The 25811-nt window shown below is 47.5% G+C and overlaps 1 protein-coding gene across 3 annotated transcripts in view; it reads left to right on the forward strand.

Moving 5' to 3' along the window:
* The window catches only part of LOC139235104 (VIP36-like protein), a 56745-nt gene that overhangs the window by 14396 nt on the left and 16538 nt on the right, over positions 1-25811 (forward strand). The window contains exons 1-5 of one of the 3 annotated variants that reach the window (XM_070866267.1): positions 8286-8363; positions 13977-14098; positions 14964-15081; positions 16164-16246; positions 22519-22551. In XM_070866267.1, coding sequence (XP_070722368.1) covers positions 8348-8363; positions 13977-14098; positions 14964-15081; positions 16164-16246; positions 22519-22551 — 372 coding nt within the window. In that variant the 5' untranslated portion in view covers positions 8286-8347. Of the gene's footprint in view, positions 1-8285; positions 8364-13976; positions 14099-14963; positions 15082-16163; positions 16247-22518; positions 22552-25811 lie in introns of those variants that run through there. The other 2 variants (XM_070866270.1, XM_070866268.1) reach the window with 2 other exon arrangements.

A 25811-nucleotide genomic window follows, 5' to 3' on the forward strand; every position in this document is an offset into this window, starting at 1 on the left:
CCTTGTCCACTTTACTGGAAACATCCTCAAAAAATTCCAGAAGATTTGTCAAGCATGATTTCCCTTTCACAAATCCATGCTGACTTGGTCTTATCATGTCACCTCTTTCCAAATGCGCTGCTATGACATCCTTAATAATTGATTCCATCATTTTACCCATTACCGATGTCAGGCTGACCGGTCTATAATTCCCTGTTTTCTCTCTCCCTCATTTTTTAAAAAGTGGGGTTACTTTGGCTACCCTCCACTCCATAGGAACTGATCCAGAGTCTATGGAATGTTGGAAAATGACTGTCAGTGCATCCGCTATTTCCAAGGCCACCTCCTTAAGTACTCTGGGATGCAGTCCATCAGGCCCTGGGGAATTATCGGCCTTCAATCCCATCAATTTCCCCAACACAATTTCCCGACTCATAAGGATTTCGCTCAGTTCCTCCTTCTTACTAGACCCTCTGACCCCTTTTATATCCGGAAGGTTGTTTGTGTCCTCCTTAGTGAATACCGAACCAAAGTACTTGTTCAATTGGTCTGCCATTTCTTTGTTCCCTGTTATGACTTCCCCTGATTCTGACTGCAGGGGACCTACATTTGTCTTTACTAACCTTTTTCTCTTTACATATCTATAGAAACTTTTGCAGTCCGTCTTAATGTTCCCTGCAAGCTTCCTCACGTACTCTATTTTCCCTGCCCTAATCAAACCCTTTGTCCTCCTCTGCTGAGTTCTAAATTTCTCCCAGTCCCCGGGTTCACTGCTATTTCTGGTCAATTTGTATTCCACTTCCTTGGCTTTAATACTATCCCTGATTTCCCTTGATAGCCACGGTTGAGCCACCTTCCCTTTTTTATTTTTACGTCAGACAGGGATGTACAATTGTTGTAGTTCATCCATGCAGTCTCTAAATGTCTGCCATTGCCCATCCACAGTCAACCCCTTAAGTATCATTTGCCAATCTATCCTAGCCAATTCACGCCTCATACCTTCAAAGTTAGCCTTCTTTAAGTTCTGAACCATGGTCTCTGAATTAACTGTTTCATTCTCCATCCTAATGAAAAATTCCACCATATTATGGTCACTCTTCCCCAAGGCACCTCGCACAACGAGATTGCTAATTAATCCTCTCTCATTACACAACACCCAGTCTAAGATGGCCTCCCCCCTAGTTGGTTCCTCGACATATTGGTCTAGAAAACCATCCCTTATGCACTCCAGGAAATCCTCCTCCACCGTACTGCTTCCAGTTTGGTTAGCCCAATCTATGTGCACATTAGAATCACCCATGATAACTGCTGCACCTTTATTGCATGCACCCCTAATTTCCTGTTTGATGCCCTCCCCAACATCACTACTACTGTTTGGAGGTCTGTACACAACTCCCACTAACGTTTTTTGCCCTTTGGTGTTCTGCAGCTCTACCCATATAGATTCCACATCATCTAAGCTAATGTCCTTCCTAACTATTGCATTAATCTCCTCTTTAATCAACAATGCTACCCCACCTCCTTTTCCTTTTATTCTATCCTTCCTGAATGTTGAATACCCTTGGATGTTGAGTTCCCAGCCCTGATCATCCTGGAGCCACGTGTCTGTAATCCCAATCACATCATATTTGTTAACATCTATTTGCACAGTTAATTCATCCACCTTATTACGGATACTCCTTGCATTAAGACACAAAGCCTTCAGGCTTGTTTTTTTAACACCCTTTGTCCTTTTAGAATTATGATGTAGTGTGGCCCTTTTTGTTTCTTGCCTTTTTTACTCGGCCTTCCACTATTGCTTTTTACCTTTCTACCATCTGTTTCTGACTCCATATTATTTCGCCCTGTCTCGGTACATAGGTTCCCATCCCCCTGCCATATTAGTTTAAACACTCCCGAACTGCATTAGAAAATGTTACCCTGAGGACATCAGTTCCAGTCCTGCCCAAGTGCAGACCGTCCCTTTTGTACAGGTCCCACTTCCCCAGAAATGGTTCCAATGTCCCAGGAATTTGAATCCCTCCCTCTTGCACCACTGCTCAAGCCACGTATTTATTCTAACTATCCTGCTCCCTCTACTCTGATTAGCACGTGGCACTGGTAACCTCCCCCAAGAGCTCTGTGCTCCTCCGCAGGTGCACTAGTTATGGTGTTGCTATTGTCATAAGTTCCCCACAAGGTAGGCGAGATGAGGCAGCGAAGGGATATGATTCGATTCCAGCTGGTCAGGCACTCCCAGGCATCTATTCTCTGTACATTAAAAGGTACAACCCCTCTAAGATTCCAGCTGTAACTCACTGCTAGGTATATGTGAAGTAGTTTGGGGAATTTATAGTCATAGAATCGTACTGCACAGGAGGCCATTCGCCCACTGTGTCTGTTCTGGCTCTTTGAAGGAGCTATCCAATTAGTCTCATTTCCCTTGCTCATTAATAAGAACATAAGAAATAGGAACAGGAGTAGGCCACACGGCCCCTCGAGCCTGCTCTGCCATTCAATAAGATCATGGCTGATCCGATCATGGACTCAGCTAAACTTCCCCGCCTGCTCCCCATAACCCCTTATCCCCTTATCGGTTAAGAAACTGTCTATTTCTGTCTTAAATTTATTCAATGTCCCGGCTTCCACAGCTCTCTGAGGCAGCAAATTCCACAGATTTACAACCCTTTGAGAGAAGAAATTTCTCCTCATCTCAGTTTTAAATGGGCAGCCTCTTATTCTAAGATCATGCCCTCTAGTTCTAGTCTCCCCCATCAGTGGAAACATCCTCTCTGCATCCACCTTGTCAAGCCCCCTCATAATCTTATACATTTCGATAAGATCACCTCTCATCCTTCTGAATTCCAATGAGTAGAGACCCAAACTACTCAACCTTTCCCTCATAAGTCAACTTCCTCATCCCCAGAATGAACCTAGTGAACCTTCTCTGAACTGCCTCCAAAGCAAGTATATCCTTTCGTAAATATGGAAACCAAAATTGCACGCAGTATTCCAGGTGTGGCCTCACTAATACCCTGTATAGTTGTAGCAAGACTTTCATGTTATTATACTCCATCCCCTTTGCAATAAAGGCCAAGATACCATTGGCCTTCCTGATCACTTGCTGTACCTGCATACTATCCTTTTGTGTTTCATACACAAGTACCCCCAGGTCCCGCTGTACTGCGGCACTTTGCAATCTTTCTCCATTTAAATAATAACTTGCTCTTTGATTTTTTTTTCTGCCAAAGTGCATGACCTCACACTTTCCAATATTATACTCCTTAAGCCTTGCATTTTTCAACTTGGCTGTTTTAAGATCAGTTTGTTTGTGGAAGGATGTTTTGATGATAACTTATGCAGCAACAAAAATAACCATTTTCTACAAAAAGCAACTTTCCAACAGCAATTTCTACTATCCTTAATCTGCAGCAGGGATTTATGCCGAACATTTGAGGCCAATTCATCATTTCCGTGTCAACTGTGGCTCAGGAGGTCGCACCCTCGCCTCTGAGTCAGAAGGTTGTGGGTTCAAGTCCCACTCCAGAGACCTGAGCACAAAAATCTAGGCTGACGCTCCCAGTGCAGTGCAGAGGGAGTGCCGCACTGTCGGAGGTGCCATCTGCTCTCTCAGGTGGACGTAAAAGATCCATGACACTCTTTAGAAGAAAAACGTGAATTATTCTCGGTGTCCTGGTCCAACATTGATCCCGCAATTAACAGTCGGGATGGGCCAAATGGCCTCCTTCTGTGCTGTAACTGTTCTGTGATTCTATGAAAACAGATTATCTGGTCATTATCACATTGCTGTTTATGGCAACTTGCTGTGCGCAAATTAGCTGCCGCATTTCCTACATACAACAGTGACTACACTTCAAAAGTATTTCATTGGCTGTAAACGCTTTGGGATGCCCGGGGTGGTCATGACAGGCGCTATAGAAATGCAAGTCTCTCTTTCTTTTCACATTACAGTTTGGTGTGGGAGTGAGGGGAACATTTGTTTTCTGGAGAGAGTGTAGCAGGTGAGAATGCTAAGTTTTCTGAGCACTTTCCTGATATCATATTTGACCCTGAAATGAGCTTCCGGCCACATATCCGCAGCATAACTAAGACCGCCTATTTCCACCTCAATAACATCGCCCGTCTCCGCCCCTGCCTCAGCTCTTCTGCTGCTGAAACCCTCATCCATGCCTTTGTTACCTCTAGACTTGACTACTCCAACACACTCCTGGCTGGCCTTCCACATTCTACCCTATGTAAACTTACGGTCATCCAAAACTCGGCAGCCCGTGACCTAACTTGCAACAAGTCCCGCTCACCCATCACCCCCTGTGCTCGCTGACCTACATTGGCTCCCGGTTAAGCAATCCCTCGATTTCAAAATTCTCATCCTTGTTTTAAAATCCCTCCATGGCCCTCGCTCCTCCCTATCTCTGTAATCTCCTCTAGCCCCACAACCCCCTGAGATATCGGCGATCCTCAAATCTGCCCTCTTGAGCATCCCTAACTATAATCGTTCAACCATTGGTGGCCGTGGCTTGAGCAGCTGAGGCTCCAAGCTCTGGAATTCCCTCCCTAAACCTTGCTACAATCTTTCCTCCTTTTTAAGACGCTCCTTAAAAGCTACCTGTTTGATCAAGGTTTTGGTCACCTGCCGTAATTTATTCTTATGTGGCTTGGTGTCAAATTTATTTGTTTTGTCTTGAAACACTCCTGCGAAGCGTCTTGAGACGTTTTACTACATTAAAGGTGCTATAAACCCTGGTCGTTGTTTTGGAGCGTAGGCAGGAACATCGGCGGGGCCCAGGTACAGAGGAGTGGGAAGGTCGGGGCGGATGAGTGGCGAGTGTTTGTGGCGAAATGCGGTGAATGTTTGTGGCAGAGGAGCGGTGAGAGATCGTGAAGGAGGTGCGACAGATGAGGGTACGGGAACCAGAAGAGCCAAGAGCCCAGAGGCAGCACGGGCCAGCCCACACTGTGATATAGAAACATGAAAACATAGAAAATAGGTGCAGGAGTAGGCCATTCGGCCCTTCAAGCCTGCACCACCATTCAATATGATCATGCCTGATCATGCAACTTCAGTATGTGCGCGTGCTAGGTCCATGCAGTAGAGCAGGTCTCCAGTCGTCCTGGTTAACCCTTGCCACTGGACCAAGACCTCGCTCTGTCAAGCCCGTGTGGTGGCTGGTGTGCAACGGTCACCACACGTTAAAAAAATCCACACACAGGCATCTTCCACCCCCTCAACTGGAGTTCAGGACTGGAACATCGGGTCCTTCATTGAAACATCTGTGAACTTGTGGAAGCAAGTCATCCTCGTTCAAGGGACCGCCTATGATGATGATAATTATGTTGTTGCTGGCATGCTAGGGATCTTTCTTTTCACATTACAGATTGAAGTTGGTGGGGTGGGGGCATTTTTTTTCTGGAAAGAGTGTAGCAGGTGAGAATGCTAAGCTTTGTTGCAAGCAGTTTGCTGGTGTTATATTGAGCTCCCTTATCATCATCATAGGTGGTCCTTCGAACGAGGATGACTTGCTTCCACATGAGTTCACAGATGTTTCAATGAAGGACCCGATATTCCAGTCCTGAACTCCAATTGAGAGGGTGGAAGATGCCTGTGCGTGGATTTTTTTAACGCGTGGTGACCGTTGCACACCAGCCACCACACGGGCTTGACAGAGCGAGGTCTTGAACCAATGGCAAGGGTTAACCAGGACGACTGGAGACTTGCCCTGTTGCATATCCAAATACTTTTTAAATACGATGAGGGTTTCTGCCTCTACCATCCTTTCAGGCAGCGAGTTCCAGACTCCCACCACCCTCTGGGTCAAAAAAGTTCCCCTCAACTCCCCTCCCCTCTAATCAGTGCCTGGAAACATCTGAAGAATATAAAATATCCCCAGTGCTGAATGTTAAGGGCTGAGCCTCTTATAGAAACATAGGTGCAGGAGTAGGCCATTCGGCCCTTTGAGCCTGCACCACCATTCAATAAGATCTTGGCTGATCATTTTTGCAACTTTAGTACCACATTCCTGCTTTCTCTCCATACCCCTTAATCCCTTTAGCCGTAAGGGCCACATCTAACTCCCTTTTGAATATATCTAATGGACTGACCTCAACAACTTTCTGTGGTAGAGAATGTCACAGGTTCACAATTCCCTGAGTGAAGAAGTTTCTCCTCATCTCGGTCCTAAATGGTTTACCCCTTATCCTTAGACTGTGACCCCTGGTTCTGGACTTCCCCAACATCGGGAACATTCTTCCTGCATCTAACCTGTCCAATCCCATCAGAATTTTATATGTTTCTATGAGATCCCCTCTTATTCTTCTAAACTCCAGTGAATACAGGCTCAGTCGATCCAGTCTCTCCACAAATGTCAGTCCTGCCATCCCGGGAATCAGTCTGGTGAACCTTCGCTGCACTCCCTCAATAGCAAGAACGTCCTTCCTCAGATTAGGAGACCAAAACTGAACACAATATTTCAGGTGAGGCCTCACCAAGGCCCTGTACAACTGTAGTAAGACCTCCCTGCTCTTATACTCAAATCCCCTAGCTATGAAGGTCAACATGCCATTTGCCTTCTTCACCGCCTGCTGTACCTGCATGCGAACTTTCAATGACTGATGTACTATGACACCCAGGTCTCGTTGCACCTCCCCTTTTCCTAATCTGCCGCTATTCAGATAATATTCTGCCTTCCTGTTTTTGCCACCAAAGTGGATAACCTCACATTTATTCACATTATACTGCATCTGCCATGCATTTTCCCACTCACCTAACCTGTCCAAGTCACCCTGCAGCCTCTTAGCGTCCTCCTCACAGCTCACACCGCCACCCAGCTTAGTGTCATCTGCAAACTTGGAGATATTACACTCAATTCCTTCATCTAAATCATTAATGTATATTGTAAATAGTTGGGGTCCCAGCACTGAGCCCTGCAGCACCCCACTAGTCACTGCCTGCCATTCTGAAAAGGACGCGTTTATCCCGACACTCTGCTTCCTGTCTGCCAACCAGTTCTCTATCCACGTCAATACATTACCCCCAATACCATGTGCTTTAATTTTGCACACCAATCTCTTGTGTGGGACCTTGTCAAAAGCCTTTTGAAAGTCCAAAATACACCACATCCACTGGTTCTCCCTTGTTCACTCTACTAGTTACTTCCTCAAAAAATTGCAGAAGATTTGTCAAGCATGATTTCCCTTTCATAAATCCATGCTGACTTGGACCGATCCTGTCACTGCTTTCCAAATGTGCTGCTATTTCATCTTTAATAATTGATTCCAACATTTTCCCCACTACTGATGTCATGCGAACCGGTCTATAATTACCCATTTTCTCTCTCCATCCTTTTTTTAAAAAGTGGTGTTACATTAGTGCTGAAGGTTATGGGCTGAGCTCCCCTTATCCCCCAGTGCTAAATGTTATTGAGCCCCTATCCCCAGTGGATGCAGTGCCCCTATCCCCAGTGAATGCAGTGGCCCCCTATCCCCAGTGGATGCAGTGGCCCCTATCCCCAGTGCTGAATGCAGTGGCCCCTATCCCCAGTGGATGCAGTGGCCCCTATCCCCAGTACTGAATGCAGTGGCCCCTATCCCAAGTGGATGCAGTGGCCCCTATCCCCAGTGCTGAATGCAGTGGCTCCCTATCCCCAGTGCTGAATGCAGTGGCCCCCTATCCCCAGTGAATGCAGTGCCCCTATCCCCAGTAGATGCAGTGGCCCCTATCCCCAGTGCTGAATGCAGTGGCCCCCTATCCCCAGTGAATGCAGTGCCCCTATCCCTAGTAGATGCAGTGGCCCCTATCCCCAGTACTGAATGCAGTGACCCCTATCCCCAGTGGATGCAGTGGCCCCTATCCCCAGTGCTGAATGCAGTGGCCCCCTATCCCCAGTGAATGCAGTGCCCCTATCCCCAGTGGATGCAGTGGCCCCTATCCCCAGTGCTGAATGCAGTGGCCCCCTATCCCCAGTGAATGCAGTGCCCCTATCCCTAGTAGATGCAGTGGCCCCTATCCCCAGTGCTGAATGCAGTGGCCCCCTATCCCCAGTGAATGCAGTGGCCGGGGCGGGGGGGGGGGGGGGGGGAGTCTCCCACGCTGGCGGGGAGGGGCACGTGGGGCCGCGGTGTAGCCAGTTTCGGGCTGCGAGCCAATGGGCGCGCTGGACGGCGCGGCGCAGCCAATGGCGAGCGGGCAGGCGGCGGCGGCGGCCAATGGGGAGCTCCCCCTGTGACGCGCGATGCAGATGTTGCAGACATGGCGCCGGCGCTGCGGCCTGCGCTGTTGCTGCTGGCTTTGCTCAGCCTGGCCCCCCGCACCCAGGGCCAGGGCCAGGCTGACTCGGGCACAGAGGAGTACCTGAAGCGGGAGCACAGCTTGATGAAACCCTACCAGGGTAAGGGCTGCCTTTGCATTCCACTCCCGCTGCAATCACCATCACAGCAAGACTTGGCTCCACTCTCACAGTCAGACCTCAGGTGCTTGCACAGTCCCAAGCAGGACTTGCAGTCCCTGGAGGAAAAGGGGGTGGGTGCTCCCTACGTTCGGTACCCCCCCCCACCGTGCTCTCGGTGACCAGACTCGAGGTGCTCCGCGCCCTCTTCCTCCACTTTTTGGGGCGCCCTCTGCCCAGGGATTCCCAGGTGGCGGTCCGGGTTGGTTGCATTTTTATCACCGGCGCTGCCTTCGTAAGAACCTGCAAAATCCCCCTGGGAGAACAGGCGCACCAATCGAGGTGCTGGAGTTTAGAAGGATTTAGGGGGGGGGGGGGGAATCTTGTAGAAACATGTGAAATTCTGACGGGACTGGACAGGTTAGATGCAGGAAGGATGTTCCCGATGTTGGGGGAGTCCAGAACCAGGGGAACACAGTCTAAGGATAAGACGGTGTACAGTCTATTGATAAAACTGTTTACATTTTTCTTGAATATTTTATTCTTTTCCCTCTGGACTGAGATGAGGAGAAACTTCTTCACTCAGAGAGTTGTTAAACGTTGGAATTCTCTACCGCAGAGAGTTGTTGGATGCCAGTTCGTTAGATATGTTCAAGAGGGAGTTGGATATGGCCCTTACGGCTAAAGGGGATCAAGGTGTATGGAGAGAAAGCAGGAAAGGGGTACTAAGGTGAATGATCAGCCATGATCTTATTGAATGGTGGTGCAGGCTCGAAGGGCCGAATGGCCTACTGCTGCACCTATTTTCTATGTTCCTATGCTCCGCGCCCTCCCAGATGCTATTCCTCCACTTTTTGAGCGGTCTCGGGCCAGGGATTCCCAGGTGCCGGTCGGGGATCGTTGCATTTTACCACCAGCGCTGCCTCCGCAAGATCCTGCAAATCCCCCTGGGAGGACAGACGCACCAACGTCCGTGTTCTCGCTCAAGCCGACATCCCCAGCATCAAAGTGCTGACCACACTCCGTCGGGCGGGCCACATCGTCCACATGCCCGACACGAGGCTCCCAAAGCAAGCGCTCTGCTCAGTAATCCCACACGGCAAGCGAGCCCCAGGTGGGCAGAGGAAACATTTCAAGAACACCCTCAAAGCCTCCTTGATGAAGTGTAACATCCCCAAGCTTTCCAATAACGTTGCATTGAATGCCAGTCCCCAGTCTAGTGGCTGCAAAGCCCGTGGCTCGTGAGGCAAAGTCTGGGGAATTGCAATCAACAGGTTTTGCATCGAACCTTGGTCAGATCAAACTTGGAGACAATTCTGGTCTGCATATTATTTTTTTTAATAAAGGATATGGGGGCACTGAAGAGGGTGCAATAAAAGATTTGCAGCATTGATACCAGAACTGCAAGGTTATACCCATCGGGAAAGGATGAATAGGCTGGGGTTCTTGTCTCTTGAAAAGAGAAGGCTGAGGGATGACCTAACAGTAATCTTTTTAAATTATGAAGTGTTTTGATAACAGTGGATACAGAGAGAATGTGTCCACTTGTGGGAAGAGCAAAACTAGAGGCCATTACTATAAGATAGTCACCAAGAAATCTAATGGGGAATTCAGGAGAAACTTCTTTACCCAGAGAGTGGTGAGAATGTGGAACTCGCTGCCACAGGGAGTGGTTGAGGTGAATAGTATCGATGCATTTTAAGGGGTGTTTGGATAAGCATATGGGGGAGAAAGGAATGGAGGGTTATGCTGATAGTTAGATGAGAAAAGACGGGAGGAGGCTCGAGTGGAGCATAAATGCCGGCATGGAATGTTTCCGTGCTGTATATCCAATGTAAAATCTTATGTAAGGTTGGAATGATCAACTGGTCCTGTGTTTTGTGGTGAGGACGCCTGGAAAAGGGGGGAAAGGATTTTCTAATCCGGGCCCCTATTGGCCGCTAGCTTCTGCTTAGTAACACCTATTTTCTGGGCGCTATGGATGCCGATTCGGGTCCAAAATGTTGTCCGCGGCGCACTTCTGGTATGGGCTGCGCGGACGCCATTTTGGGTAGGGTGCTGGAAGTATGCAGAGTACGCCGATTGTGATTCAATCCGCATGCAACGCTGACTTGATGCCAGGGCTCTGGCTAACACCCTCTCTTAAACACGTTCAGCAGGAAGGAATTTAAAGGGATCGCCGCCTGCTTTCAGGTTAGTTTCTAGTTGATTTCTACTGGCTCTTGGTGGGTTTGTACAGGTTACTTGGAGTCTCCAGGGAGCGGCGTGGCAGGTTACTTCCAAGGCCGCAAGTTCAGACCAGTTGTTCCCAGACATGGGTGCAGTGGGTTGTATCCACCTTGTCCTACAACAGAGAGGCAAGTGTGACAGCAGAGCGGCCAATAGGGGCCCGGATGTGTTTGGCTGATGTGCCGGTCTTGGTTGAATAGCTGGCAGTGTGAGGTGTAGTTGTGAGGCTTGCAGCAGTGCTCAGTACGTAGGGTTGAGGTGAAGCTATGAATGTGAGGGGTATGAGTCGTGTCGGTTAGTGGGTGAGTGAAGGGAGGACGGGGTGGTGAGTCTGGTGGTTCACTTGTAAGGATCTGAAAGAAAAAGAAAGACTTGCATTTATATAGCGCCTTTCACGACCACCGGACGTCTCAAAGCGCTTTACAGCCAATGAAGTGCTTTTGGAGTGTAGTCACTGTTGTAATGTGAGAAACGCAGCAGCAAGCTCCCACAAACAGCAATGTGATAATGACCAGATAACGTGTTTTTGTTATGTTGATTGAAGAATAAATATTGGCCCCAGGACACCGGGGATAACTCCCCTGCTCTTCTTCGTAATAGTGCCATGGGATCTTTTACGTCCACCCGAGGGAGCAGACGGGGCCTCGGTTTAACGTCTCATCTGAAAGACGGCACCTCCGACAGTGCAGCACTCCCTCTGTACTTCACTGGAGCGTTAGTCTAGATTTGTGTGTCCAAGTCTCTGGAGTGGGAGTCGAACCCACAACCTTCTGACTCGGAGGGGAGTGTGCTACCCACTGAGCCATGGCTGATACACATTTGAAGGTGAATTCGCTGACCGTGACCACCGTGTGAGGTCATTAAACGTCTTCCTGCACTGCAGCCAGGTTGTCGGGGCTACACTGCTTGCATTGACAGCGACTGCTACTTGCTCGCATTCCCTTCTCGGCATCTGTCTGGAGGGCTTCCTGGCCCCCTGTGGACACCGGACACCTCTTCCCCGTGGCCACCTCCTGCACCAGGGCCTCGAGTGCTGCATCCGAAAATCTGGGAGCCCTCTCTCATGTTGCACTAACTTCGCTCCTCTACAACGACTTCCAGGACCGACTGCAGCCAGAATGCACCTCCCCTTTAAGAGGTGCAGGCTCGCTTTAATTGGTGTTGTCCTCGCATGAACTTACGCTCCCCGGAGAGGCGCGCAGCCGCTCAACGCTGAGCTGCGCGCCACGATCATAATTAGCAGGCAGCGTGAAGTTTGCAAGCTGCCTGCGGGCTGATCGCGCAGCGCAATGCCCATGCCCATTTTCAGGGGCAATCAACTTTTTAGCCCTTTGCTTTATGAACTATTTTTGCCCTGTTTGCTCATTGTTAAGTAGGGCTGTTTTAATCAAAAGTCTTATCCATGAATGATAGTACTTGGCACGAACACCAGATCTCAAACAAAGAAACCAGGCATGATCCTACTCGCTGTTTAATTTTGTAAATATTAACTCTGATGTGATTGCCTCATACCACTCATTTCCTGAAGATTTATTCCAGGGAGCTGGGAAGTTTAGAACAAGGGGGTCACAGTCTCAGGATACGGGGTAGGAAACTTGGGACCGAGATGAGGAGAAATGTTTTCACTCAGAGGGTGGTGAACCTGTGGAATTCTCTACCACAGAAGGCTGAATATTTTTAAGAGGAAGATAGATAGATTTCTAGAAACAAAAGACATCAAGGGGTTTGGGGAAAAAGGGGGAATATGGTGTTGAGATAGAGGATCAGCCATGATCATATTGAATGGTGGTGCAGGCTCGAAGGGCTGAATGGCCTACTACTGCTATTTTCTATGTTTCTGAGCTTAATTTTACTTTTATGCCAAAAACCTCTCATCCTGTTAACAATCTCCGAACTGGAGCAGACTTAGGCCGATATTCTCTAGAGTTTAGAAGAATGAGAGGTGAAATAATTGAAACATACAAAATTCTTACAGGGCTTGACCGGGTAGATGCAGGGAGGATGTTTCCCCCGGGCTGGGGAGTCTAGAACCAGGGGTCACAGTCTCAGAATAAGGGGGTCAGCCATTTAGGACTAAGATGAGGAACTTTTTCACTCGGGAGAGTGGTGAATCTTTGGAACACTCTACCCAGGAGGGCTGTGGAGGCTCAGTCTTTGAGTATATTCAAGACCGAGATCGATAGATTTTTGAATATTAAGGGAATCAAGGGATTGAATCATAGAAATTTACAGCACGGAAGGAGGCCATTTCGGCCCATCATGGATATGGGGATAGTGCAGGAAAGTGTTGAGGTAGATGATCAGCTGTGATCTTATTGAATGGCGGAGCAAGCTTGTGGGCCTGAATGGCCGACTCCTGCTCCTAATTCTTACGTTCTTATGAACTCTCTCTAAAGCCACTAAGCTGTAATATGTGTAATATTGCTCCCATCATACTCGTGTGGAGGATAAACACCAAAGTGGACTTGGTTGGGCTGAATGTCCCAGTTCTTTGTTGGGATTCTGAGTAATTCTTTCTCGCATTCGTGACAGGACACAAGAAAAATCTAGCTGAGTGCAGCGTACGTTAACCAGAATTCTACCCGCGCTCCAAGGGGTTATATTACGAGGGGAGCTTACACAAACTGGGGTTGTATTCCTTGGAATTTAGAAGGATAAGGGGAGATTTGATCGAAGTTTTCAAGATATTAAAGGGATAGAGTAGATAGAGAGAAGCTATTCCTGCTGGTTGGGGATTCTAGGACTAGGAGTGAGTGCCTACAACTTAGAGCCAGACGTTTCCGGGGTGAAATTAGGAAACACTTCTGCACACACAGGGCGGTAGACGTTTGGAACACTGTTCCGCAAACGCAATTGACGCTAGATCAATTGTTAATTTTAAATTGGGGATTGATAGCTTTTTGTTAATCAAATGTATTAAGTGACATGGGCCAAAGGCAGATATATGGAGTTGGGTCGCAGATCAGCCATGATCTCATTGAATGGCGGAACAGGCTCGAGGGGATAAATGGCCTCTGTCTCTTCTTGTGTTTTTCATATGTTCTCTCTCCCTAATCTCTTGCAATGTCGAACTACAGCCAATACAACTGTGAACTTCTGTACTTTCGGAAAGCCAAATGTGTGTCTCTACATCCCCCCCTGCTTGAAATCAAGACTCGTCACACCATCTTATCCACTCATGGCTTCCCTTCCCCTTGAAATCAACCTACAGGCTTTTTAAAAAAAAAAACTTTGGGATTATCTACCCCCCCGGTTCTGGATTTACATCAGCTGCTCGAGGCTGCTGTGGCGAAGGCCCGAGGGGCTGAACGACCCGCTCGAGGAGAGCGCGTTCTGTGTTGAGCTGCTTTCGCTCACGAGTGCCCTCTGTCTCTTTGTCGCTTGTAGGTTTGGGAGCTTCCAGCTCCGGTACTCACTGGGATCTTCACGGAAACACAATGGTGACCACTCACTTTGTGCGACTCACTCCCGATCTACAGAGCAAGCAGGGAGCGATCTGGAACCGTGTAGTAAGAGTTAATTCGTCATTTTGATGAATCTTTGTTCTTGTGATCAGAATGTTAGCGCGGGCAAGTGAAATGTTTTCATACAATCATAGAATAGCACAGAGAAGGAGGCCATTCGGCCCATCGAGTTTACACCAGCTCTTTCGAAGACCAATCCCGTTAGTCCCACTCCCCCGCTCTTTCCCCACATCCCTGCAATGTTTTCTGCAAGTATTTATCCAATTCCATTTTTAAAGCCACTATTGAATCTGTATCCACCACCTTATCAGGCAGAGCATTCCAAATCCTAACCACTCGTTGCGTAAAAATGTATTTTCTCGTGTCGCCTCTGGTTCTTTTGCCAATCACCTTAAATCTGTGCCCCCTGGTTATCGACCCTTCAGCCATTGGAAACTGTATCTTTATTTACTCTCTCCAGTGTTCGCATCAAATACTCCCAGGGCAGATACAGCACGGGGTTAGATACAGAGTAAAGCTCCCTCTACACTGTCCCATCAAACACTCCCAGGGCAAGTACAGCATGGGGTTAGGTACAGAGTAAAGCTCCCTCTACACTGTCCCATCAAACACTCCCAGGGCAGGTACAGGGGGTTAGATACAGAGTAAAGCTCCCTCTACACTGTCCCATCAAACACTCCCAGGGCAGGTACAGCACGGGGTTAGATACAGAATAAAGCTCCCTATACACTGTCCCATCAAACACTCCCAGGCACAGACCAGGGGATCAGACTACAGAAATGATGTCTGTGTTGCTCAGTACCAAACAAGTACCAGTGTCTTTTTCCGCCCAAGCCATTTGGGTACATAATTTGCTTGTGCTGGTATTCCCTGTTTAATAGCGCTAGAGATTGCCTCTGTGTGTCTGTAGGCCTGCTTACTGCGAGACTGGGAGGTGCAGGTCCATTTCAAAATCCATGGACAAGGGAAGAAGAATCTGAATGGCGACGGGTTTGCAATATGGTACACCAAAGATCGCATGCAACCAGGTACAGTGCTCTGAAATTAATAACAGTAGGGGGCAACTACAAAAAGATAGACTTGCATTTCTATAGCGCCTTTCACATCTCAGAGCGCATTACAGACGATGAAGTACCTTTTGAAGTGTCGTCACTTTTGTAATGTCTGCAACGCGGCAGCTAATTTGCGCACAGCAAGCTCTCACAAACAGCAATGTGATAGTGATCAGATGATCTATTGATTGATTGTCTGTCTACTCTATCTGTTCCCCTTAATATCTTGAGCGATAAATATTGGCCCAGCACACCGGAGAGAACTGCCCTGCTCTTCTTCGAAATCGTGCCATGGGATCTTTTACGTCAAGCTGAGAGAGCAGACGGGGCCTCGGATTAAAGTCTCATCCGAAAGATGGCACCTCCGACAGTGCGGCGCTCCCTCAGTACTGCACTGGGAGTGTCAGCCTAGATTTATGTGCTCAAGTCCCTGGAGTGGGACTTGAACCCATGACCTTCTGACTCCGAGGCGCGGGTGCTACCCACAAACTAACACTACTTCGGTTGCAAATTCTTGCTCAGCGTTTGTTCACTGAAATCTCATGCCACGAGGAAAAAGATGGCATCAGAAGCTCTACCGATAGCTTAGTGGGGTAACAGCAATCCTGACCCGTACGCACCTGGGAGGCCCCAGGTTCAGTGCTGGACCTGACCTTGTTGATCTCGGGCAGGTCAGCTGAACTCTTCGCTGATTGGTTGCCATGGCCCAGCAAGCCCTGCTGCAAAGTCCATGAGAAGGGACATATGATAAGAGCAGGATCTCCTGATCTGCCTCGGGTATAATGCCAACCTCCCCCTGCCCCCCCCTTCTCATAGTGGAATCGCCTGTCAATATATACCAGACAGCCACTGACTGATGCTGGAGTGTGGGTTACAGAAGCAGCAGACGTTTGGTAGCCGGGCCTGCTGCTGCTTCTGTAACCCACACTCCAGCATCAGTCAGTGGCTGTCTGGTGATGAGAGAGAATTCAATGAAGAAAAGGCGGGATAGGGGATGACGGCAGATAGCAGAACTGGTTTGACTGTTTTTATATAAAAAAAAATGTTTACCTCTTCAGGTGCGGTGTTTGGGAGTAAGGATCTGTTTTTCGGACTGGGACTCTTCATAGATACCTATCCAAATGAGGAGAAGCAACACGAGGTGAGCTCGGGGTCACAGTCCCCGTTCAGATAACTTGTGTTCCCCGAGACGGGTGACTTCCCAAAATACCGCACAATCTCTTTCCTGTCCTGAGATTTATATTGCTCCATCTTTAAACTCCCAGTGGCCTTTCTCAATGTCATTTACTGAAGCACGAGTTACAATGCTGCGAAATAACTCCAATCCCGACAAACAGGTTTATTTTTTTCCCCCCCATTCAATTAACCTTCGGGTTTGGAGACCCTAAATAGGGCAACGAAGGTCGGAGTCGACTTTGGCAGCGTTGTTCCTTTTGGTTGACGTGAGTTATGTCGTGGATTTGGGAATCCACAACGCGCGCGCGCGCACAACCGGTATCGGGATCATTTCCTTCTCGGCTCCGTGTCCCATTGCTCTCTGCATTGGGGAACGGTTTGCTGGTAGGGCCAGCTTTTAGGCCGTCGAGTTGGCGGAACGTCGGGCAGCTCTGAGCGGAACCTGTGCGGGATTGGACGACGTCAGCGCTACCCCGCGGGTACTGAGCACCGTCGGCAAAGCCCAATGAGGTAGACAATGGTTGGGTTTTTAAAAGCCGAAAGAACGAAAACTCTCAATTGCATTGCAGCATGGCCCATCGCTCGGAAATGTCACAAAAGTGCAGCACATTTAATGCATTGTTTTTAAAGTGCGGTTTGAAAAAGCCCACCGACAGACAGACAGACATGTGGTAAACAGTTAATCCGGTTTTGAGGGTGTTGGCGGAGGGAGGGTTATCAGCCAGGACCCTGGGAGAACTGCACCCTTTTCTTCAAATAGAATTGTTAATTTCGACCTAGACGGGCAACCCCTCCAACAATGGAGCACTCCCTCAGCCCTAACTGGACTATCTGTCGATTCTGCGCTCCAGCCTTGAGGTGGGCTCGAACCCACCTTTGATTCCAAAGGTGGGCAAACGAACAATGGAGCAACGCTGGCGCTAGATTGTAGGAAGAAGGAAGTCGGGAGTTCGACAGTTCTGAGAAGGAATGAATGTGGAGAGTAGGAGTTAGTGAGTCTCGATTTTATAACAAATAGGAGCAGGAGTAGGCCAGACGGCCCTCGAGCCTGCTCCGCCATTCAATAAGATCATGGCTGATCTACCTCAACTCCCCTCCCACACTGTCCCCATATCCCTTAATTCCCATAAATTTATTGACCTCAGTCTTAAATATACTGGACGTCTGGACGTCTGAACATCATCAGCTCTCTGGTGTAGAGAATTAAAAAGATTCACAGCCATTTAAGAGAAGAAATTTCTCCTCATCTCAGTCCTAAATGGCCGACCCCTTATTCTGAGACTGTGACCACGTGTTCTAGATTCCTCAGCCCGGGGGAAACATTTTCTCTGCATTAACCCTGTCAAGCCCTGTAAGAATTTTATATGTTTCAATTAGATCACCCCTCATTCTTCTAAACTCTAGGGAATACAGGCCTAGTCTACTCAATCTCTTCTCCTAGGGTAATCCCCTCATCCCAGGAACCAGTCTGGTGAACCTTCATTGCACTCCCGGGCAAGTATGTCTTTCCTTGGCTAAGGAGATCGGAACTGTACACAGTACCCCAGGTGTGGCCTCACCAACACCCTGTATAATTGTACTAAGACTTCTTTACTCATACTCTGATCCCTTTGTAATAAAGGCCAACATACCATTTGCTTTCCTAATTGCTTGCTGTATCTGGAAGCTAACTTTCTGTGATTCATGTACAAGGACCCCCAGGTCCCTCTGAATGTAAAGATTTCCCAATCTCACCATTCAAAAAATATTCTGCTTTTTTGATTTTTTTCCTGCCAAAGTGAATAACTTCACCCTTCCCCACATTGTATTCCATTTGCCATGTTCTTGCCCACTCAGTCAACCTGTCTTTATCTCCCTGCAGCCTCTTTGTGTCCTCCTCACAGCTTACTTTCCCACCTAGCTTTTTGTATCATCAGCAAACTTGGATACGTTACACTCAGTCCCTTCATCTGAGTCATTAATATAGATTGTTAATAGCTGAGGCCCCAGCACTGATCCTTGCAGTACCCTACTAGTTAAAGTCTGCCAACCTGAAAAAGCCCCGTTTATTCCTCCTGTGTTTTCTGTCCATTAACCAATCTTCAACCCATGCTAATATATTACCCCCAATCCCATGAGTCCTAATTTTGTGTAATAATCTCTTGTGTGGCACCTTATCAAATGCTTTTTGAAAATCCAAATACACTACATCCACTGGTTCCCCTCGTATCCATCCTACTAGTTACATCTTAAAAAAAAATTCCCAAACAGATTTGTCAAATGCGATTTCCCTTTCTGCCTAATCATATTACGATTTTCTAAGTACCCTGTTACCACATCCCTAATAATAGATTCTAGCATTTTGCCTACGATTGATGTCAGGCTAACGGGTCTGTAGTTCCCCAATTTTTCTCTTCCCTCCTTCCTAAACAGCGGGGTTATGTTTGCTACTTTCCAATTCTTGGGAACTATTCTTGAATCTAGGGAATTCTGGAAGATTAGTACCAATGCACCCACTATCTCTGCAGCTCCCTCTTTTAAAACCATCATCTGGTCCAGGGGATTTGTCCCATTGATTTCTCCAGTACTATGTCTTTACTTGTACTGATTTCTTTAAGTTCCTCATTCTCGCTAGACGTAGAAACAGCAGGAGCAGGACATTTGGCCCTTCGAGCCTGCACCACCATTCAATATGATCATGGCTGATCATTCAACTTCAATACCCCATTCCTGCCTTCTCTCCATACCCCTTGATCCCTTTAACCGTAAGGGTCACATCTAACTCCCTTTTGAATATATCCAACGAACTGGCCTCAACAATTTTCTGTGGTAGAGAATTCCACAGGTTCACAATTCTCTGAGTGAAGAAGTTTCTCCTCATCTCGGTCCTAAATGGCTTATCCCTTATCCTTAGACTGTGATCCCTGGTTCTGGACATCCCCAACATCGGGAACATTCTTCCTGCATCTAACCTGTCCAATCCCGTCAGAATTTTATATGTCTCTCTGAGATCCCCTCTCATTCTTCTAAATTCCAGCGAATATAAGCCTAGTCGATCCAGTCTTTCTTCATATGTTGGTCCTGCCATCCCGAGAATCAGTCTGGTGAACCTTCGCTGCACTCCCTCAATACAAGAATGTCCTTCCTCAGATTAGGAGATCAAAACTGAACACAATATTCAAGGTGTGGTCTCACCAAGGACCTGTACAACTGCAGTAAGACCTCCCTGCTCCTATACTCAAATCCTCTCACTATAAAGGCCAACATGCTATTTGCTAAACTGATTCCCCATTATTTCTGGAATGTTTGTTGTGTCTGTGAAGATTGATGCAAAGTATTTATTTCATGTCTGCCAGTTCCTTATTGCCCAGTATAATTTCTCCTGTCTCTGCCTTTAATGTGCCCACGTTTACTTTCACTAATCTCTTTCTATTTACACACCCCTAGAATCGTTTACAATCTGTTTTTGTATTATTGCTATTTTACTCTCATTTCAAATACAGTGAGGGTGCGTCACTGAAGCTTTAGAGAAGCAAGGACCTTAGTTGTAAGGATAAAACGGAGAGCAATGAGGTTACCCCAGAAATGGAGGAAAGAAAATCTACTTCATGGAAAGGGTTAACCACCCCCAAATAACGACTGCCGAGACTGACCTATCATGCAGTTGTCACTTTTATGTCTACAGATGATCAAAAAAATTGGATATCTGCTTCAAAAAAATGTTAATTTTCTCTGGCAAGTCATTGAGTTATAAACAATCATCAGAAAATCTGATGTTCAGGTCCCCTTCAGTTGGCAGTGTGGTTGGAGGAACCTGCGTCGCAGGTGAACGAGATTGGCACACCGAGATTTGCACTAGTTAATATACTGGCTCTACCCAGGTTTCGCATATAGTGGATATAAGAACATAAGAAATAGGAGCAGGAGTTGGCCATTTGGCCCCTTGAGCCTGCTCCGCCATTCAATAAGATCGTGGCTGATCTGATCTTGGCCTCAACTTCACTTAGAAACATAGAAATTTACAGCGTAGAAGGAGGCCATTTCGGCCCATCGTGTCCACGCCGGCCGACAAAGAGCCACACGGCCCTCGGTCAGCAGCCCTGAAGGTTACATATAAACCTATGAACAATGACGGAAAGGCAAAGAGCACCCAGCCCAACCAGTCCGCCTCACACAACTGCGACACCCCTTATACTGAAACATTCTACACTCCATCCCAACTGGAGCCATGTGATCTCCTGGGAGAGGCAAAAACCAGATAAAAACCCAGGCCAATTTAGGGAGAAAAAATCTGGGACAATTCCTCTCCGACCCATCCAGGCGATCGAAACTAGTCCAGGAGATCACCCTGGCCGTATTCTATTCCCTGCAGTACTTACCATTATATCTGCTCCGTCCAACTAAAGGTCATCCAGTCTAATCCCAATTACCAGCTCTGGGTCTGTAACCCTGCAGGTTACTGCACTTTAAGTGCCCATCCAACCATCTCCTAAAAGTGGTGAGGATTTCCGGCAGCGAGTTCCAGATCCCCACAACCCTCTGCGTAAAGAAGGCCCCCCCCCCCACCTCAAATCCTCTCTAAACCTTCCACCAACCACCTTAAAACTATGCCCCTCATTATAGACTCCTCTACCAATGGAAATACTATCCTCTATGTCCAGGCCCCTCAATATTTAGTACGCCTCAATGAGGTCTACTCTCAACCTCCTCTGTTCCAATTCGAACAAACCCAGCCTATCCAATCTGTCCTCATAGCTAAGATTCTCCATTCCAGGCAGCTTCCTGGTAAATCGCCTCTGCACCCTCTCTAGTGCAATCATGTCCTTCCCTGCCCGCTCCCCATAACCCTCAACTCCCTTATTATTCAAAAATCTGACTATCTCCACCTTAAATATAATCAATGAACCACCCTTCTCAGCTCTCTAGGGCAGAGAATTCCAAAGATTCACGACCCTCTGAGAGAAGAAATTCCTTCTCGTCTCCGTTCTAAATGGGCGACCCCTTATTCTGAAACTATGCCCCCTAATTCTAGATTCTCCCACTAGGGGAAACATCCTCTCTGCATCTACCCTGTCAAGCCCCCTCAGTATCTTTTATGTTTCAATAAGATCACATCTCATTCTTCTAAACTCTAATGAGTATAGGCCCAATCTGCTCAACCTTTCTTCATAAGTCAACCTCGTCATCTTCGGATTCAACAGAGTGAACATTCTCTGAACTGAACTATAGTTAGAGGTTTGGTGAGGTTCAGTTCCATGAATGCCGGACCCCACATCCCCAATAAAACCCCAACTCCCGTCCTTTCCGCATGAGCCCAGTTGGTAGCGGTCAACTACAGAGGGCATCTCGCCGTTCGCTTTGAAGATATTTTCTGGACTTACCGTTCCCATTCCCTGAACTCGCAAACATCTATAAGGTCACTTCTCCGACGCCTCCTTTCCCGACGGAAAATCCCAAGTCTCTCCAGTCTTTTCTCAACGCTAGGGATCAGCCTCGTATGGCTCTTCTCTGCTCTGCCTCCAGCGCTTGAATGTATCCCTTGTTTCTGTGACCAGAGCTGGACCCAGGACTTGAGGTGTGGTCTGACCAGAATTGGACACAGTGCTCAAGGTAGGTCTGACCAGAACTGGACACTGAGCTCAAGGTGGGTCTGACCAGAATTGGACACAGAGCTCAAGGTGGGTCTGACCAGAATTGGACACAGAGCTCAAGGTGGGTCTGACCAGAACTGGACACAGAGCTCAAGGTGGGTCTGACCAGAACTGGACACAGTGCTCAAGATGTGGTCTAACTATAACTATATGGTTTGATCAATCTTGATCCATTTCTTCTGGTGCCAAAGAAACTGTACCCCAGACAGAATTCACCTCCAAAAGATTGTGTCAAAATTGGAAATGAGCCCATTCAGGAAATTGATTGCACTAAAATAGAATAACATGCAAGTGATGCCTGCACATACAAGTCATTGAGTGATTAAATGTATTGCTGACGTCTCCGTCCAACGTCACGCCCGTGAACAGTTACAGTAACGCCTCACCAGGGAATGGGGTGCTTGGGTAATACACGGACAGCACTGAGATTGACCTGGGAATTAAGTCCAGGTGCTCATTGCCTGTAAACGCACGGTTAGTGTCAGAGAGGCAGATTGCTGTTTGCAGGAAATGCATGCCTTGGTTGGTTGAAAACAATGATGAGTTATTGAAATACCTGTTTTATCTCACGTTGCTACTGTTTGGCATTATTTCCGGGGATGTACAGACTAAGAAGAGGAGATATACGCCTTCCAATCAGGTAGTGCTGTGTTACAGTCTCCACTTTTCATGCTCCATGGCATGTGCTAATTTCTTCTTTTCCAAAGAGTTGAATGTATTTCGTTGCCTATTTCTGTTTGTCATTCTGTCATATTTATCATTGATTTTTTGATAATTTTCGTGAGAGGATGCGCAGTGGGTTTTAAATTTCTAGGCCTTGTGGGTTGCTTTGATGGTGTAACATCATCTTGGCATCCAATACCTTTGGCAGACTCTTCAAAAACACATACATTGAGGAGTCCCAGCTCCTGTGCAAGGAATCGGGTACAGTAGCTTAGGGAATTTGGCCCAGAAATTGTGGTCGGTCACTTCCTTTGGACGAACGTCTCTAACCTGAAAAAAATCTGCAAAAGTACCTGGTAATCACGGAGGAACCTACGATTGCGGTCGGAGGCGTTCATTCAACGTGCAACATCCGGGGAGACTTGCCCGTACGTACGTACATACACGCTGGAGTCACGTGTGCCCAGACCACCAATCACCAGGTAGTATTCTCATTGATAAAAATGGGAACTCCGTTTGTACGGTCTCCTATTACTATCCATGAGAACACCCTCCTGAAACAAGAAACACCACATGATAAATTACAAAAACACCTCACCTATGTAAAATTAATTGAAATTTAATGTAATTAAATGTTTTAGAAAAAATATTTTTTTGGGAATTTTTTTTTGTTTTTAATAGGGTTAAAAATAAACTTACCTTAATGGACAGGGTTTTTAAATATAAAACTGAATGATTAAATTATAATTTTATATGTTTTAGAAGTGTTACACTGGTAAAAGTAGACTATACGCCTGCTTTTACCAGGCGTAAGAGTTTGAAGGACATTCGCTGGGCAGGATTTGGGCCAATCTCTCCCGCGAGGATGTCCTTCTAGCCGGGGTTGCGTGGATTCTGTCAGAAGACATCTTTGACCATGGCGCCCCGAGAACCGGCTGTTGTGAGGCCTCGCCGGGTGTGTGCGCACTCCGTACGGACCTGGCAGGGCTGGAATTTTCAGCACATTGTGTTACTGGACGAGTAATCCAGCGATCCCGAGACATGAGTTCAAATCCCACCACGGCAGCTGGGGATTTTAAATTCCGTTAATTAAATAAATCTGGAATTTAAAAAAAAAAGCTAGCTACAGTAATTGTAACTACCGGATTGTCGTATAAACCCATCTGGAAATCTGCCGTCCTTACCCGGTCTGGGCCTATATGTGACTCCAGTCCCACAGCAATGTGGTTGACTCTTAACTGCCCTCTGAGTGGCTTCTAGTCCAGTTCAGTTGTCAACTACCACCATCTTGAGGGCAATAGAAACATAGAAAATAGGTGCAGGAGTAGGCCATTTGGCCTTTCTAGCCTGCACCGCCATTCAATGAGTTCATGGCTGAACATGCAACTTCAGTACCCCATTCCTGCTTTCTCACCATACCCCTTGATCCCCCTAGCAGTAAGGACTTCATCTTACTCCTTTTTGAATATATTTATGAAATTAGCCTCAACAACTTTCTGTGGTAGAGAATTCCACAGGTTCACCACTCTCTGGGTGAAGAAGTTTCTCCTCATCTCGGTCCTAAATGGCTTACCCCTTATCCTTAGACTGTGACCCCTGGTTCTGGACTTCCCCAACATTGGGAACATTCTTCCTGCATCTAACCTGTCTAAACCCATCAGAATTTTAAACGTTTCTATGAGGTCCCCTCTCATTCTTCTGAACTCCAGTGAATACAAGCCCAGTTGATCCAGTCTTTCTTGATAGGTCAGTCCCGCCATCCCGGGAATCAGTCTGGTGAACCTTCGCTGCACTCCCTCAATAGCAAGAATGTCCTTCCTCAAGTTAGGAGACCAAAACTGTACACAATACTCCAGGTGTGGCCTCACCAAGGCCCTGTACAACTGTAGCAACACCTCCCTGCCCCTGTACTCAAATCCCCTCGCTATGAAGGCCAACATGCCATTTGCTTTCTTAACCGCCTGCTATACCTGCATGCCAACCTTCAATGACTGATGTACCATGACACCTAGGTCTCGTTGCCATCACCCAATAGGGGATGGGCAATAATTTGCTGGGTTTCCCAGCAAGGTCCACATTCCGTGAATGCATTAAAAAAAAAAATTGGGTTTTTATAAAGTCGAGGGATTTATTTGATGAAGTTTAATGCTTGAGGGACAAGCATTGGGCTACTAAATGGCCTGGCATTTCTTGTGTCTGTGTATGAAGGGTAGCTTCACCTCTCCCAGCCCCTGAAAGTGCTGGTGGGATGAGACTCAACAGGCACCACAGGCACCGGTTGCTCTCCATACCTCACCGGAGTGACCATACTTAATGATTCTGTCTGGACAATTATCCGAGTGTTGCACCGGGTTGGAGGTGGGAGCCAAATGTTGATCTCCCAATCGCCACACGTGCACTTTCCAGACTATGTCACTAGACAGCGACGAGGACTGGGAACCCCGGGTCCAGATTTATTTTTGTTTCTCGCCCCGGTCCAGAGCCACTGCGTCCAATTTTGCCACCTTTCACTGCATCCATTTGGCATCAGCTACCAGGGATTGAGACCAGGGACCTTCCTTGTGCCCTCTGACTCAGTTCCGCACCGCACAGAGCATTTGCCCAGCGAGGAAGGGGTGGGGGGGGGGGCCTCCTTGGTGTGTCCGCCCTTGTGCTCCAGCAGAGACTTGGGTTGGAATTGTTGGTTCTGTCTGGGTTACAGGCCACTGCAGCGAGCGGGCTGAGGGAGCAGAGTGTCCGAAGCAGCTAAGTGCCTGCATTGACCAATTGAGCTAGTTCGCCCAACGGGGGAGGACTGAACATAAGAAATAGGAGCAGGAGTCGGCCATCTGGCCCCTCGCGCCTGCTCCGCCATTCAATAAGATCACGGCTGATCTAATCTTGGCCTCAACTCCACTTCCCTGCCCGTTCCCATAACCCTTGACTCCCTTATCGTTCAAAAATCCATCTATCTCCACCTTAAATGACCCAGCCTCCACAGCTCTCTGAGGCAGAGAATTCCAAAGGCGACACTCTGAGAGAAGAAATTCCTCCTCATCTCTGTTTCAAATGGGCGGCCCCTTATTCTGAGATTATGGCCCAGAGTTTTGAGAGCAGGAAACACCATTGGGGTCTGGGGGAGGCAAAGAGAGTAAAATAAAATGTAATTAAGCGTCGAGCTTCAAATCACATGAATGTCCCCTTTGTAAGATTAGAAAGCTATGCTCCAGGATTCGCTTCTTTCTGTTGGCCACAAGT

The sequence above is a fragment of the Pristiophorus japonicus genome, chromosome 22, assembly GCF_044704955.1.
Source record: "Pristiophorus japonicus isolate sPriJap1 chromosome 22, sPriJap1.hap1, whole genome shotgun sequence".
NCBI lineage: Eukaryota > Metazoa > Chordata > Chondrichthyes > Pristiophoridae > Pristiophorus > Pristiophorus japonicus.